The sequence below is a fragment of the Schistocerca americana genome, chromosome 10 (assembly GCF_021461395.2).
Source record: "Schistocerca americana isolate TAMUIC-IGC-003095 chromosome 10, iqSchAmer2.1, whole genome shotgun sequence".
Classification (NCBI taxonomy): Eukaryota; Metazoa; Arthropoda; class Insecta; order Orthoptera; family Acrididae; genus Schistocerca; species Schistocerca americana.
In genome coordinates, this window is record NC_060128.1 from 198,326,051 (window position 1) to 198,344,258 (window position 18,208).

An 18,208-nucleotide genomic window follows, 5' to 3' on the forward strand; every position below is an offset into this window, starting at 1 on the left:
GGAACAGAGGGGAGGAAATATGACTTTGGTGCGAACTGTGCCCTCCGCCACACACCGCTTGGTGGCTAGCGGAGTATATATATGTAGATGTAGGTGCAGATTACAGCTTGTTTTGTGGCAACAAAATACATCTCAATATTTTTTACAGTTAAGTTTTGAGTGAGAAATATCGCCAAACTGTAAAGCTTTTCTGTTATAAATGATTCGCACACCTTTGCGGCAGTTATTTAAGTTGCTGCAGGATGTCACATTGTGTTTTCATCCTCTAATTTAAATTTAAGGAAATCAGAGCAAAGCGCACTTTCTTTACTGTAGCATTGGCTTTATGATTTTGTATCTCACAAATGACATATTAAAGAAGTGTGTATCTGTTTCAGCTCCGAGGCTGGTCATCGGTGCCGTATACAGGCACCTCGGAGAGATGATGAAACTGCTGTGGGGTCGTGACCTACGCATGAATACAGTCCACGTGGAAGACGTTTGCCGCGCGATATTGCACTTGGCACAACGCGATGACACTGTCGGACAGGTTTACCATGTCGTCGATTCGGGAGATACGACGCAAGGAGATATCAGCTCCGTTGTGTCAGACCTCTTTGACATCAATCACGATTACTGGGGCAATACTCTGTCCAGCATCTGCAAGGTGAGAGCACCCGAGCACTCTATCACTTGACAGAAATAATTCGTTTAAAACTCTCCAGAACACCTGTCTTTTGGACTTTCAGTAGTGGAACTTGACCACGCTATGAGTAATGTATTTACGTGCAGTATTCCCATACAGGGTGATTCAGCTGAGCTGTTAAGCCCAAATATTTATGGAACCATTTAAGACTAAGTAATGCTGTTTACACCCATATGAATTGTAAGGAAATCCTCACTAAACAATGTATATTTTTAACAACAAAAACAATCAATTTTTGACAATATAATGTAATTGGATAGATAAAAAAATTGAGTCACCAACCGGCGGCAAGAGAACACACGTACAAAAAAGGTTTTACTTATGCAAGCTTTTGAAGCCAGTGGCTCGTTCTTCTGGCAGAAGGGTTGAAGGAGAAGAAAGAGGAGTGAAGGAAAAGTACCGGAAAGGTTTAGAAAAATGGGCAGAGTTTCAAAAAGTCATCGAGAAGTCTGGTTCATGGGAGGCCTATTGGACGGGAGGAGAAGGAAAGCCTGATTGTTGGGGACTGCACCAGATGAGATTTGAAGACCTGAGAGCTTAAAGGTGGAAGACAGCATCATATACAGGACAGAGATAACTGCTAAAACATTGTGCACGAGTTAAAAGAGTGAAAACCTAAGTGCATTGTATGTAATAGAGATGGATAACTATACACTTTTCTTCACTCCGTTTCAGTTTCCTACATCTTTCATTTTCTGAATCTATTTTTTGCAGTCTCCCTCCCAGATCTATTACGTACAGTGCACTAAGCTTTTCACTCAAATTCATGCACGATGTTTGAGGAGTAATGTCTGTCTTGTATATTACCCTGTCTTCCAACTTTTAAGCTCTCAGGTTTGCAAATCTCCTCGGGTGCAATCCACAACGATGAGGCTTTCCGTGTCATCCCGTCCGGTATGTCTTTCCTAACCTGGGGTTCTGGGTGACTCTTTCAAACTTACCGCTTTTCCTAAACTTCTTCACCCTTCTTTCTTTCCCCTCAGCACTTCTACCCGGAGGAGGAGCCGTTGGCTCGGAAAGCTTGGATATGTAAAATATTTTTCTTTATATGTGTGTGTTCTCATGCTGCTGCTTGGTGAGTAGATTTTTTAATCTATCCAATTGCGATGTAGTTTTTTTGGGTAGCTATGCAAATTACAGAGCTTTGAATAACAAACTTGGCTTTTTCAAATGGAACAGCAGTGGTTTTTGTATATATTGAACAAATGAATTCACCTGTGTGTTTCTTTCTCTGAAATCTGATATTGCTGTCTTATGCGGAAATTTGTATCTAAGTAAGGAAAAACTTTAGTGTTATACTTCTACAATACTGCTACAAAACGGGCATAGATGAAATCTAGCTTTCTGTTCTGTCAGCGTAGTTCACAAATTTTGAGTGCTGCTTATGTCACACATCAGTATTTCTGTAACTTTATCATACTGGTTGAATCAAATGGTAACAAATGGCAGCAGCTCTGAATTGCTTCCATCTCATCTTGAAATTTGACCTGCTGGGGATCCCAAACATTAGAGTAATACTTAAGAATGGGTCACACAAGTATTCTGTGCACGGTCTGCTATATGGATGACCTGCACTTTGAGAGCTCCCCTAATAAACTGCACTCGACCATTCACCTTCCCTACAACTGAGCTCACGTGATGTTATGCCTACATATTTATTCGACGGGAACCTATTGAGCAGCATGCTATTAATATTGTATTCGAACATTACACGAACATATATTCTCCCCATCCACATTAATTTACATTTATCCTCATTAAAAGCGAGCTGACATTCTTGGCACTAAATAGAAATTCTCTCCAACTTTAAACAAATCCCCTTACAATTCTCTCAGTTACAACACTTTAGTATGTGACAACTGTCAGCAGACATTGTCATCAGATTGCTGCCCATTGCACACCACATTTCACTGTTATGATCACTCACCATTCAGGACAACATGTGTGTGCTGTTACTCAAAGTGCTTTTTAAGTCCATATGCTGAGACCTGCTTACTGTGTTTGTGTTTCTCAGTTTGTTCATACTCTGTATGTCTGTGAGTAAACATTCAGTCTGGCTATCAGCTTCAATTACTGTTATATTGAAATGTGCATTTTAATGTGGCCTTTTGTCCCCAGTACCCACATCGCGACATTCTTGACTTTTCGACAGTTGTTCCAGGCGGACATGTCCAGTGTGGTGGAGGAGGTGAACGACAAGCACATGGGCCCGTGGGCCGAGGCTTGTGCCCGGGACGGTGTGGAGAACACTCCTCTGACGCCGTACATTGACCAGGAGCTGTTGTACAACAAGCACCTCTACCTGGACAACAGCAAGCTGCTCAGCACAGGCTTCGAACTATCTGTGCCGAGGCTGTCAAAAGATAAGCTGAAAGAGGTGAGGCGATGTAACTCTGCGTAAGTCACTCCAAAGAGGACAGCTAAAAAGTAATGTAATGTCTGTCCTTTTTCCTCGGAAGGAGTTTGTGCACTGTTTTGAAATGTCCTGGTAGATTAAAATTTTTTGTCGGGTCAGGATGTCGAGCCGGAACCTCTTATTTCATGGGCAGCACTTATATCAAGTGGGCTACCTGGGCACGACTCACAAGCCACCCTCTTCGCTTCCACGAGCACCTCACTTGTACTTTCCGAGCTTCACGGAAGTCCTGCCTATCCTGTGGGACTAGCAGTCTTGAAGAAGGGATATTGTGGAAAATGGTTCCGTCACAGGCTATTGTTTCCAGAATGAAATTTTTCCTCAGTGGTGGAGTACGCACTGCTTTGAAACTTTCTATCCGATCAAAACTGTGCTCTGGACTGGGACTCGAACCTGGGACCTTGCCTTTAGTGGCAGTGCTTTAGGAGCAAGAGTGGTGCTGTTACAGCGGCTCGTACATGGTGCGTGGGTAGATTCTGTCGTTTTGGCATTTTGCACTCGTTTCTGAGCTCGAACATCAGTTTTTGACATAGTGTGCCTCCGATTGAAATTGGTTTAGTGAATGTGGAGGGTAGCCATATTTACCTTTGCTAATATGCCTCCAGTAGCTGTGCCTCTGTCAAATCTGGCCAAAAATTGGCTGTCTGTAGTAGGCTATTTTATATTATGTGGCCTACACCACATTTTTATCCCAAACATTTAAGTGCACTTTGTCACTGAATAACCTAAGGTTTATATCCAGATTGAGTCTCATTCACTATAATTTATGCACCTATAAACTGCTAGCTGCATACTACACTCAACTGATGTTCTATAATGTGAGTGTTCAAGTGCGGTGACAGAAGATTACGTGGGGGCAGACATTTAATTAACATCCTTGAATCACTGTCCTTTCAAGTAGATTGTTATATCAAAACGAAAATTATGTGCACAGTAAATATTATTTCAAAATAACAGAGTTCTCAAGATTAATTGCTTGTTCAAAATAAATGGTTCCAAAACAATCACTTTACAAACTCTCGAGCATGGAATTTAGATGAAACTCGGCATCTTCTTGCAACTTGTGACTCGTGCAAACTTGTCTGCGTACATTGTGCAATAATTTTTTGGCACAGATCTTTCTCGTGACATATCCTTCCACAGACTGAATGAAACGGCTCCCAGCAGCCTCTGTGTTTTAACGTTGCAGTAATTAGCAATACATTCAACTGCTGTCATTTTACGGGAATTACTTTCCTGATTAACTGAGTAATGGATAAGATTTGTTTGACTGCAGACTTTTAGATAAAACAGCAGTTGCTATAGGATTATGTCCTTTAATTTGTCAAATTATGGAGTTCCACCTAACCAAATGAATTTAAGGCATAGTAAAATCAATATGGCTAAGCCCTGAGATAATGTTTATTTTTGGTACTTTTTTTTCATGTTTATTTACAATGCTGGTCCATTACCTTGTTGCTACAATGGAGCGTTTATCTACATTAACCGCCATTACTAAAATTTACAATACAGTGGATACAGATTCTACTTAACTTTACATTTTCTAGAACCAAGTATCTACAGAGTTTAGTTTCCTACTTACAATGTTACAATTACTTTTCTTCATTTCCAATTACAATTCAATTTGTGCCTCGATCTTCATCTATTTTAATGTTGAATTAGTTCGATTACGCTATATCTACGTTCCGGCCTTCATAGGCATGCGCTGTCCAGCCTCGGTTGAACCGCGCACGTATTGCCCGTCCCTAGGCACGTGGAGCTGGGCCTTCTACTATCTGTTCCACTGCTTTACGACATTACCACCACCACCACCACCACCACCACCACCACCACTGCTTTTACTCTACATCGTCTGCATTTGGGGAGATCGGGGCGAGGTTCCGACGACGACGAGGCGATCCAGCTCGTGGGTGGTCGGACAGTCCAGCGATCCCACGGAGTGTGGTCTTCCCGCCGTCCCACCCTCCGCAACAGTGGCCCCCGTCGGTTCGTCTTCTATCACTCCCTTCCCCTGCAGCTAAGGGGGGGGGGGGGGCAGTGCCAGCTCTCATCCCGTCCTCATTTCCCCATCTCTTTCTAGCTGTTGTACTCTACTAATTTGAGCTATCTTCTGACATATTGATTGTACATTATGTGAGATACTATATCTACTAGTCTTTTAAAGTTTATGAACTGTTCATTATCCTCTATTATTTCATTGATATTTTCTGTTCTTAGCAGATCCCTTTCTTCTCCAACTGATCCCGTGAGGGAAGCACACCCAAACACGACACGTTTGGGGGCTCCCGGACGGACACCACAGTCGCACATATCTGAATTCTGAATCCCTTTTCCCTGTCTGGTATAAATATTCAGGGTAAGGGCCGTGGCCACTAAGAAAATGTACTATGCCCTGCCACTTGCTTCGAAATGTTTAACCCTTAATCTGTCCCTTATATTCGGGAAGACTTTACGCACTCGCCGAGCTGTATCGGAGTTATCCTAATCCGCTTGCCGTATGTTTGAGACCTCTTCCCTTATTTCTCGTTTATTAATTTGGTGTTTACCCATTATATTGTGTACCCATTCTGTGTTCCCCTGTTCCAACCAATAATGTGCAGCTTTCTGCTGTACAAGTAAATCTAACGGACAAAGTCTCATTATTACAAGTAGTCCATCTGTTGGAGAGGTACCAAAGTCACCTATTGATCTGAGTAAGATATCCCTCTGCACACATCTTATGGCCATGGAGGGCCTCACATTGCACAGTCTGTGTGCCCGTGCACTGGCCCGTACCCCACAGTTGAGAGTAACAAACTCCTGTGGTATAATCTTAAGACTCGAGGTACCGGATGAAATTTTTGTTGTCCAATCCTGATTAACTTATTGAGCACACAGTCGCCTTTGCACTGATACACTCACTGTGGGGGCCAAAGTACCATTCCTGGTCCAGGATTACCCCGAGATACCTGCAAATCATTGATTCTTTTAGATGGGTTTCTGTTTAGGCTCCCTTTCAATATTACGTATTCCGTTTTGTTTGGTGCAACACTCAGCTTAGACTTCCTGCACCATTCTGAGATTGTTTCTATTGCAAGTCTGCATCTCTGCTCCAGTTGGAGCCTGCTATTGCCTCGCACCGGGATGAGAAGGTCATCAGTGTAGGGGACGGCCCCAACACGCGTGCGTCCTCCCCCAGAGATCTGAGACCATTTTTATATCCCGAAACACGGGGCCACACACCGATCCCTGCGGGCATCCCTTGGTGACGTTCTTAGAGACAGCCGTCTCGTGAGTCGTCATCCGAGGCACCCTGTTTCTACAGTAGTCCCTCAATCAATCGTCTAGTGGCCAAGGACACAGCATCTCCAGTAACTGGGAGAACAGTGCGGGCCACCACAGATTGTCGAAGGCTCCCGATATGTCCACAGTAATTCCGATTACGTAGCACCAGGTTGACGAAGCGACAAATTCAGCCACTAGGTTGATCTCATCTTCGGTCGATTTCCCTTGACGGAACCCGAACTGCCATTCGTGCGTACCGTGCAGCTCCCTGTGACTCCTCAGTCTTGCACAGAGCAATTTCTCAAGAACTTTACGTAGGGTGTCCAGTAGACATATTGGCCTGTATGACTTGGGTTCGACAGGAACCTCGTCTTGCTTCGTGATGATAACGACTTAGGCATTTTTCCATCAATTCGGAAACCTTCCAGTCTCCTAACATCTGATGTATAGCTGTGCGAGTACTGGCACCAGCTTAGGTGCGATCATCTGCAGAACTTCCGCCGGAATCGCATCTGGTCCTGGAGACTTCCTCTTCTTTGACGTTGCAATTATATCGGCGACTTCTTCTGTTGATGTAGGGTATACCGGAGTGTCGTTATTGTACAGCTCTTCCATTTCTCTTCTTATTTCAGCCCGATCTGGTGAATCCCCGTTGGGGGTGATCATCTGGAAATAATGTTTCAATTAATTCTTCCGTTGTTTCTTGCCTGGTCTCGGTAAATGTCCGATCGAGTCTTCTTATTGACGACAGTATCGTTGGTGCTCCAATTTTGAATCTCACTAGATTATATGGAATATCCCAAGGGTTATTGGAGAGCTGATCTTGTACAAAACGTTGCCGATTTCCTCTCTAACTTGTTCTAGCCTATCTTTATATCGCTGCCGGAGATTCCGGTATATGTTTAGTCCATAGGCCCAATCTTCGGGGTTCAGTGTCCTTTGGTACCTCTTCCTTGCTCTGCGCACTTATCTGCGGAGCACAGTTAGCTCTCGAGACCGTGGGGCCGGGTGGACGCCCACGACCTCTCTCCCTAGGCACTGCAATTGAGATCACACGATTTAATGCTTGTACTACCAAGTCGGTGCCAATGTTTACATCCAGATTGACCTCATCCAGCCCAAAAATAACACTGTTGAAGGTATTAACAAGAAAACGGGGAAGAAAAACATAACAGCTGGAAAGAATACACCTGCTTGTCGCAAGTGTTGCCAGTATCTTGCTGCTTTTTTCCAATATGTAGAAGCCAATTTCTGTTGTTGTGTGCCCAAAATTAACAATGTAATCCGTCTGGACTGTTACACAGCACAAATGCATGTATTCCAATTCTGCTTTATTTGGATGGAATATACTGTTAGAAAGGTAATTACCTTAAAAAAAAAAGGAAAAATCCCGGATTTCCCGGTTAAAAATACACTTTCTCCTGGGTGAAAATACACTTTTTCTGTGTTAAGTGACAGTATACTCTTCCTCGACACTGTAAAACTCGTCAATTCTTTGAATTCTTTCTTAGGTCCAGATTCGGATGTAAATTTTCTTGGAGTACCAGTATTTATCTCATGTTTGGTTCTTTATTATGGCATAATACCATACGTGCACTTGAAATGCAGCGAACAGTTGAAACTAGCCAATAGTGTGAAATTAAACACTTCATTTCAAATAAAACAGAAAAGATTAATGAAAGCCAAATCTCTTTAGCTTGTTGTTGTTGTTGTTGTGGTCTTCAGTCCTGAGACTGGTTTGATGCAGCTCTCCATGCTACTCTATCCTGTGCAAGCTTTTTCATCTCCCAGTACCTACTGCAACCTACATCCTTCTGAATCTGCTTAGTGTATTCAGCTCTTGGTCTCCCTCTACGATTTTTACCCTCCACGCTGCCCTCCAATACTAAATTGGTGATCCCTTGATGCCTCAGAACATGTCCTACCAACCGATCCCTTCTTCTGGTCAAGTTGTGCCACAAACTTCTCTTCTCCCCAATCCTATTCAATACTTCCTCATTAGTTATGTGATCTACCCATCTAATCTTCAGCATTCTTCTGTAGCACCACATTTCGAAAGCTTCTATTCTCTTCTTGTCCACACTATTTATCGTCCATGTTTCACTTCCATACATGGCTACACTCCATACGAATACTTTCAGAAATGACTTCTTGACACTTAAATCAATACTGGATGTTAACAAATTTCTCTTCTTCATAAACGCTTTCTTTGCCATTGCCAGCCTACATTTTATATCCTCTCTACTTCGACCATCATCAGTTATTTTGCTCCCCAAATAGCAAAACTCCTTTACTACTTTAAGTGCCTCATTTCCTAATCTAATTCCCTCAGCATCACCCGACTTAATTAGACTACATTCCATTATCCTTGTTTTGCTTTTGTTGATGTTCATCTTATATCCTCCTTTCAAGACACTGTCCATTCCATTCAACTGCTCTTCCAAGTCCTTTGCTGTCTCTGACAGAATTACAATGTCATCGGCGAACCTCAAAGTTTTTATTTCTTCTCCATGAATTTTAATACCTACTCCGAATTTTTCTTTTGTTTCCTTTACTGCTTGCTCAATATACAGATTGAACAACATCGGGGAGAGGCTACAACCCTGTCTTACTCCCTTCCCAACCACCGCTTCCCTTTCATGTCCCTCGACTCTTATAACTGCCATCTGGTTTCTGTACAAATTGTAAATAGCCTTTCGCTCCCTGTATTTTACCCCTGCCACCTACAGAATTTGAAAGAGAGTATTCCAGTCAACATTGTCAAAAGCTTTCTCTAAGTCTACAAATGCTAGAAACGTAGGTTTGCCTTTCCTTAATCTTTCTTCTAAGATAAGTCGTAAGGTCAGTATTGCCTCACGTGTTCCAGTGTTTCTACGGAATCCAAACTGATCTTCCCCGAGGTTGGCTACTACTAGTTTTTGCATTCGTCTGTAAAGAATTCGTGTTAGTATTTTGCAGCTGTGACTTATTAAACTGATAGTTCGGTAATTTTCACATCTGTCAACACCTGCTTTCTTTGGGATTGGAATTATTATATTCTTCTTGAAGTCTGAGGGTATTTCGCCTGTTTCATACATCTTGCTCACCAGATGGTAGAGTTATGTCAGGACTGGCTCTCCCAAGGCCGTCAGTAGTTCCAATGGAATGTTGTCTACTCCGGGGGCCTTGTTTCGACTCAGGTCTTTCAGTGCTCTGTCAAACTCTTCACACAGTATCATATCTCCCATTTCATCTTCATCTACATCCTCTTCCATTTCCATAATATTGTCCTCAAGTACATCGCCCTTGTATAGACCCTCTATATACTCCTTCCACCTTTCTGCTTTCCCTTCTTTGCTTAGAACTGGGTTTCCATCTGAGCTCTTGATATTCATACAATTGGTTCTTTTCTCTCCAAAGGTCTCTTTAATTTTCCTGTAGGCAGTATCTATCTTACCCCTAGTGAGATAGGCCTCTACATCCTTACATTTGTCCTCTAGCCATCCCTGCTTAGCCATTTTGCACTTCCTGTCGATCTCATTTTTGAGACGTTTGTATTCCTTTTTGCCTGCTTCATTTACTGCGTTTTTGTATTTTCTCCTTTCATCAATTAAATTCAATATTTCTTCTGTTACCCAAGGATTTCTACTAGCCCTCATCTTTTTACCTACTTGATCCTCTGCTGGCTTCGCTACTTCGTCCCTCAAAGCTACCCATTCTTCTTCTAGTGTATTTCTTTCCCCCATTCCTGTCAATTGTTCCCTTATGCTCTCCCTTAACTCTGTACAACCTCTGGTTCTTTTAGTTTATCCAGGTCCCATCTCCTTAAATTCCCACCTTTTTGCAGTTTCTTCAGTTTTAATCTACAGGTCATAACCAATAGATTGTGGTCAGAGTCCACATCTGCCCCTGGAAATGTCTTATAATTTAAAACCTGGTTCCTAAATCTCTGTCTTACCATTATATAATCTATCTGATACCTTTTAGTATCTCCAGGATTTTCCAGGTATACAACCTTCTTTTATGATTCTTGAACCAAGTGTTAGCTATGATTAAGTTATGCTCTGTGCAAAATTCTACCAGGCGGCTTCCTCTTTCATTTCTTCCCCCCAATCCATATTCACCTACTATGTTTCCTTCTCTCCCTTTTCCTACTGACGAATTCCAATCACCCATGACTATTAAATTTTCGTCTCCCTTCACTACCTGAATAATTTCTTTTATCTCGTCATACATTTCATCAATTTCTTCGTCATCTGCAGAGCTAGTTGGCATATAAACTTGTACTACTGTGGTAGGCATGGGCTTCGTGTCTATCTTGGCCACAATAATGCGTTCACTATGCTGTTTGTAGTAGCTTACCCGCATTCCTATTTTCCTATTCATTATTAAACCTACTCCTGCATTACCCCTATTTGATTTTGTGTTTATAACCCTGTAGTCACCTGACCATAAGTCTTGTTCCTCCTGCCACCGAACTTCACTAATTCCCACTATATCTAACTTCAACCTATCCATTTCCCTTTTTAAATTTTCTAACCTACCTGCCCGATTAAGGGATCTGACATTCCACGCTCCGATCCGTAGAACGCCAGTTTTCTTTCTCCTGATAACGACATCCTCTTGAGTAGTCCCCGCCCGGAGATCCGAATGGGGGACTATTTTACCTCCGGAATATTTTACCCAAGAGGATGCCATCATCATTTAACCATACAGTAAAGCTGCATGCCCTCGGGAAAAATTACGGCTGTAGTTTCCCCTTGCTTTCAGCCGTTTCTCTTTAGCTAACCGACAAAAATAACTTCATTGTTCTGCAAGGCGAATGCTTGAATATCAGGAAGGTGGAAATAAAATCTAAAACTAATAACATATTTTAGCCTTCCGTAATTATGCGAAGTATTTTAATTCATCTGATAACTCCCGGCCAAAAATCCGTTTGTTATCATTTAGCGTGAGCGCATTAAACTAAGTAGGAAACAACAAAATCACTGAACGTGAACACAGGACAGGTGGAGACGATCCACCTCCCCACCACAACTCAGACTGTTCTGGGCATCAGCGCCAGATTTACTATATTTCCGAACCATGACAATATTAAGTAGTGGCACCCAGCCATACTTCTGTAACCAGGAGCGAAAGAAGGTACTACTCATATGAGACTCAACTGCGCTTGTGGAAGAGCCCGCCCGCCACTGCTCAGACGAATCTAATTTAAACAGTTGTCACGTCACGGTCATCGGAGGCAATTTGTTGTTAGGAAGCATTCCTGTCTTCCTAAAGCCTTTGACACACTTTGCTGTTGGGAGACGCTTGTATGAGCACTGTGTTTTGTTGTTCTATATGGCGCATTTCCTTTGCAACTTAGTTTTTTTTTTTTTTTTTTTTTCATGTTTTGTTGCTGCAGTATTATTCTGCAATAGCGGGATACAGTAATATCGTTTGTTAGAGTATTGGTTCTTACCAGTCAAGATCACAAAAATTTAGCTGCAAACTAAAACAATGAAAAATTCCCGGAATTTTAAAAAATTCCAGCGTTTTTCCCGGTTTTCTCCCGGATGAAAAAATTCCCGGGTTTTTCCCGGATCTCCCGGGTCGTATACACCCTGAGTTCTGCAGGAGACAGTAAGTCTTTTCACGTGTTTTTTGCTGCAACGTTATTGATGCTAACTGTGACGTGTGATGGAATGAAAAGGGGGGGGGGGGGGGGTCAGCTAGTTCTACACAGCCAGCGAGAGAGCAGTGGGCAGGTGATATGTTTGAAAGTCATTGTAACGTTCTCATGTCATTGTAGAAGTGAAATCTGATATGTATTCAGAAAAAACAGCTGTGTTCTCAGGTCCCATCATTACTACCACTTGAGAAATAGCAGCATACGAGAGGGGGGGGGCAAAAATAACCAGAATTTCTTTCTAGAAAGCATATACTTTATTGTTTTCAAATACAACCTTAATCTCCTACAAAGTACTCTCTGTTAGCGTTAATACCCTTGTCCAAACGTTCATTCCAGTGTTTGAAGCACCTTTTAAATTCTTCCTCTTTGGTACCTGCTAGCACTTTCATGACATTGCATTTTACGTCTTCCACATCCGCAAAACGCTTCCCTCTCAAGTCTCTTTTCATCCTCGGGAATAGGAAGGAGTCCGAGGGTGCTAAATCCAGCAAATAGGGGGCGCATGGGTCAAGGTAGTCATCTTCGTTGAGGCCAAAAACTGGTGAACGCTGAGAGCCTCCTTCATTTCGAGACAGGCTTGAATGCGACGATGCCTTTGATCTCTGGTAAGAAGCTTCGGCACAAATTTTGCTGCCACTCTTCGCATCCCCAAATCGATGGTCAAGATGCGCTGAATTGAGCTCCAGGACAACCCGGACAAGTTCTCGAGTTGGTCGATTGTCCTGCGTCGATCTTCACTGATGAGATCACGGATTTTGTCGATGTTGTCTTCGCTTCGAGCAGTTGAAGGTCAACGAGAATGGGGCTGATCTTCAACCACCATTTCTCCCTTTTTGAACCAAGAAAACCATTCGTACACTTGTGTTTTACCAAGAGCATGGTCTTTGTAGGCTGTCTGAATCATCGAAACAGTTTCTGCTGCATTCTTGCCGAGCAAGAAACAAAACTTCACTGCCACACGTTGTTCGTAAGTACTAGCTATTTCCTCGTGTCATGTCTGCACTGTAAGCACACTCAAAGAACTGCCAAAGAAATCACACTTCTCACTGTTGGGTGACGCCGTGTGGGAGAATGACTCAGCAGAGCTCCTACTACAACCCTCTGGTGGCACAACCTGCTACTACAAGTACACGATGTGCAGCATTACGATTCCGGTTACTTTTGGGTACCTCTTCGTATGTGGAAGAAAGAGCCAAATATTTGTGACAACAAAGGTAAAATTTTTACAACTGTGCTATCAAGATGATGACTGTGAAAACAGTGATGCCACAGCCTACAGAGTTAATAAGCAAAAAAGTTGGGAAAGAGAATGGTCCATACATTAATCTAAATCATTGCGTTTTGCTTAATTTGTTTCTTCTAGTATTATCAAAATTGTTTCTTCTGGTATTATCAAAATGTAGACAATCATATATGGCATAAGTTTACAGTATCTGTAATAATGTCAATAAATCAGTTTGTAATTTTGATTAGTAAAAATATGTTAAAAATAAGTTTTTCTCAAGGAGCCTCTTAAAAAAGGGGTGGTCACCTTATATTCAGGGTCGTCTTATACTCGGGTAAATACAGTAGAGGGATTTTCTACTTCCTCCTCCATTTGAGCCTCCATTCATTGCTACAGATTACTGTCTCAGTTTATGTGTGGAGCTCACATGCAGGCAACCACAGCTGTGGCTTGACCAAGTGGCACGCTTACTGGGGCTGTTGGGTCGGACTGATCTGCCGCAGACAGCTGAAATACAAACGGCACATAGGAAAACTATAACCCCACGTTTCTGCACAGTTTGTTATCACTGTACCATATTCTTTAAATGTCGTATTTATGTAACAATCGGTGATTTCAAACGCGACAAAAATCCTCATGTTACGAATTCATAGTTCTGCGCTTTGGCTAAATATGTAATTAGTTTCTGGACCACGAGTAGCACTTGTCCACTCAGGGAAACCACGTTTCTGGCCAAAATTCTGAATAACAACAGTGTGAACTGTAACTGTTTAAATGTGTCACATTTCAGTGACCCAACAGTGTACTGATTATTGAGTAAATGCCAGTTCAAGACAAATTTTGCTGAACATTGATTCATTATTTATGAAAAGATTTACCATGCACATTAGAATAATAATAGGCTAAAATATTACAAAGTCCACTTAAGAAGTACATAAGAACCTAAGGGCTTTATACACACCATTCTGACATTCAGATCAGATATTTTAATAAAAGTTATGTTTCAAAGGAGTTTCTGTAAAACATCTAGCTGTAGCCTACCACTATGCAGGGTGTCCACAATGATGAAAGCAACGCCATTTTCTCTCTCTCTCTCTCTCTCTCTCTCTCTCTGTGTGTGTGTGTGTGTGTGTGTGTGTGTGTGTGTGTGTGTGTGTGTTTGTTTGTTTGTTTGTTTTTTCCCCCACCTGACGTGGAATTCCTCGTACTGTTTCAGATCCTTACAGACTACTCGTCAATGAAGCTGTTCCCGCACTCCCTGATTTTGTGATGCCGCAGTCTGTCACGAGTGCTGTGCTGTTCTCCGCTCCTCACCTGCTAGCCCAGCCTGCGATGTGGATTCGGGACGGTCACTGTAGTCCCTCCCGCTCCAGAGAAGCCGAGCGGCGATATACCGAGAGTCACGGCGGTGCCGAAGTGCGAACCCTTTCTCGGCTCCCGTTCAATTTTTTCCCCCGTCCCTGCTACAGCTTCCTTGTCGGAGCTGTGGGTACCGGACCCGCGAATTCTACCCCCGCGGTCCCCCTGTGCTAGCTCGATGAATGTTTCGCTTCTGAGAGGGCTTCTCCTATAGCTGTGCTGGCTGCCTTACTGACTTCGGTTTAGTTTTACCATTGTGAATTCTAGTGGAGAAAAAAATTGTTATACCTGTGAACATAATGTGATTATGTGGTGCTTATCTGCGAGATTAGTACAAGGCTACAAATTACTAGTCCCCCACCCCTCCCACTATGTTGTGTTGCATTGAAAAACAGTGCTAAAGTCGTGTTTCTGCGCTGTTGCAGTAAGTTTAAACTTTTGTTTTTACGTGCCCCTGTTAAAGGCGTAACAATAAAATCTTTCATTCCCACCAGCTGAGTCTGTATCTTTCTAAGAATTGTTCCACAGGTGGTTCCCAAAGGTTAAATTGACAAATCACCCCAGATCTCTTAAAAGTAAGAATAATATAATGTTATATTCTTAATATACAAATGCGTATGTATTGTAAACATTGTTTGGTGATACTTAAGATGTTGTTTGCATAATGTGACTGTTATGTAATTGTAAACACATTTATTTCTTGCAAGTGAAGGAAAGACTGGAAGAATGGAACGATCCGCAAGTGTTCTATAGCTTTTTGCTTTGTCACTTTTTTTGGTAGTAGGTAAGATGAATGACTACTTGTTTCCCATGCAGGCCTTTAGATTTTTTTGGAAATGGTTGCTTTTCTGGAAATTTTCATTTGGAACAGTTTACTATTTTGATCTGTGAGTTACATATGTATGAATACCAGTGGTACAGTGTGTTCTTTCCATTCATGTAGAAGTAACACCAATTTGTACTTCACGTGTACTTAGTTTCAGGCTGTACTTAACTTCCAGCCGTGCAAAGGCTTTGGGAATGGCGATAACGAGTATTAGTACAGCAAAAAATATGTAATATTTTCTTTCTTGACCAAAGAAAAGAAAATGTTTCGTATTCTCTGTGGACAAAAATGTATCCACTTGCTAAACTCTTTTGTTTTTTTGACCATTTTATATAATACTTTGTGTGCTGCAATAATGATTTGTAGTATGGCTTGATGAAAAGAGATTTGATCCTTTTAGAAATTTATGGAATTGGATTTGAACTTTTTTGTGCAATTTTGTAGTTCTTTATAGAGCTCTAAGAGAGCAGTCGACTTGCCTCGCCGAGGTCGTGTGTGGGATCATGTAACTGTTTTTGTACATTTCTGGAGACTTGGAAGTTCTCCTTCAGAAATTCTTTCACAGCTGTGCAATATGAGTAGCATTCAAATTTTGAAGATCTTACAAGAATACAGAGGCTGTGAGTTTTGTGTAACCTTTTATGCCTTTCTTTCCTCTGTAGGTCAGAAACAGTCAAAAAAGATTAACTAGTCAAAGAAAAACTAAACATTCCATTGAAGCTCTGTATTATGGAGTAAGTCATAATTTTATTCACTTGTCTTAAGTTATTTGAAGATCAGTTACTACTGTTGTTTGTAATTTGTAGAACTAACCTATTTACACTGAGCAAGAGGTGTAGAAAACACTGGAGCATGTTGTTGAAGGTGTCTGTTGGTTTACCTTGCTGCCTGTTATCAGGCTTCATTGGAGGTACATCAATGGGAAGTCATTGGTTGAATGTGAGTAATGGTAACAGCTCTGTTGAGGCGTAGAGTCGCCAATAGGCTAATAAACATTCTCTTTCTTGTTTCTGTTTGTATCAATGACTCGTCTATTTGTTGAATTTTTAACTTTACTCTTCATTATTTAGAGTTAACTGTAGATGTCATATGATTTATTTGCTAATTACTTCATACCTATTGAGTATCCTTAATCACATTTTGAAAGTTTTCATTCAGCGTTTTATTCAAATTTTCATCTCACTTGACTTTCTGTAGAGCTGAAGAGAGTTTCTTTTTTGCCACCTGTTTCCCCACTCTTCCTGGTTTCATAATTTGCTGATCTACACCTACATTCTTATGCACCATACTACTTAATCATTTGTCGAGTAAAGATTACATAGCCCGATTTCTTAAAACGAGAGCACAGTCAGATGTCTGCCGTGATCTGGTGTGTGGGCCACGAGAGTTCTTTTGTAGTATCTGCCACTGGAGTTAATTGAGCATTTCGTCTATGCTCTACCACTGAGTTAATAAACCTGTGACAGAACATGCATTAATTTTATTTATTTTTTAAATCCTACCTGGTAAGGACCAAAAACTGACAAGGAATACTTAAAAACTAGAGAGGATTGAAGTTTTGTCAACTACATTATTTGTGGTTTGATTGCACTTCCATCAGATTAAAATCAGCCTGGTATCCGCTTTTCCTACAGTCAGTTTGTGTTATTAGTTCATGTGTAATAATTGATCATAGTGGATGACCCTACAGAGGTAGTGTTGATACGAATGTTGATTATATATTGCACCCTAACAGCTTTGGCAAATGAATGATTTAATTTGAATCACTTTGATATAGTGTGAAAGTTTCAGACACCTTCATTGCTATGCTTCAGAATTATCATATTTATAACGGTAATAATTTTATTATTATTGAAGTGCGCATTATTTTTATTTTAATATTGTCTTGAGCAATGATAATTAAGGGTATGTTTTGTTTGATAGTAACTCCTGATAAAGTGATTAGCAATTCGCTAAATTTTCCACTAGAAGTGCCGATATATTGCCTGCTTGTTTTTGTAACGTGGCTGTATTTCTTTCTAAAGAGAGAACAAAAATAATATCAAATTTGCACTGTTCTGAAATTTGTTCTTGAAGCAGGAACCTTATGGAACTGTAAGAAAATATATGCATATATTTTTAAAGATATATCTGCAGTTGAATGCTTGGAATGCTGAAATGTATGCTATGTGGCTCATCTCTTTTATTATGAATTTACACTGTTAATACCATGCTGAATGAGGAAGCTAGCTGCAAATGTACTTAAGAGAGCAATATTACATTTATAGATCTCTAGGTGTCATTGTGGTGCAGGGTTCTTTTCTAACTCAATATAATAGTATTATATTATAAATCAGTATTTGATACAATATTGTAATGAATTTATATATCATGAACAACTATGTATAAGGGTAACCATGTAAGTTGGATCTTTTGTGATTTTCACGCATGCAATAAAAAATGTTTGCAGTTTCTCAAATAATACTTCTCAGTTAATGACTCAGTGCTGTGACGGCTAATTTTTAATTGTATGTGCACATACTTTACAGTAATGACATTGTTTCTGAAAAGTAAAATTAAATCTCAGTTATACAGAACAGAAATTAGTGGTGGTATGTAGGTTGTGATGCTGTAATGTGCTGTTGGCCTTCAGCACAGGATGTTTACTGTTGTACGAGATACGATATATATAATTGTGAGATTGATGCATTGGTGACTGTCAGTGGTGTTTTGCTTATACATTGCTAGAAAAATATTACTACAGGCTATTAGCAGTTTCCGATTCACTCAAGATTTATTGTTGC

The 18,208-nt window shown here is 41.0% G+C and overlaps 1 protein-coding gene across 2 annotated transcripts in view; it reads left to right on the top strand.

The window, feature by feature from the left end:
- The window catches only part of LOC124552236, a 33,386-nt gene extending 15,500 nt beyond the window's left edge, over positions 1–17,886 (top strand). The window contains exons 5-7 of one of the 2 annotated variants that reach the window (XM_047126515.1): positions 378–646; positions 2,838–3,062; positions 14,457–17,886. In XM_047126515.1, coding sequence (XP_046982471.1) covers positions 378–646; positions 2,838–3,062; positions 14,457–14,510 — 548 coding nt within the window. In that variant the 3' untranslated portion in view covers positions 14,511–17,886. The remainder of the gene's footprint in view (positions 1–377; positions 647–2,837; positions 3,063–14,456) is intronic. The other variant, XM_047126516.1, reaches the window with a different exon arrangement.
- The last annotated feature ends 322 nt before the right edge of the window (positions 17,887–18,208 follow it).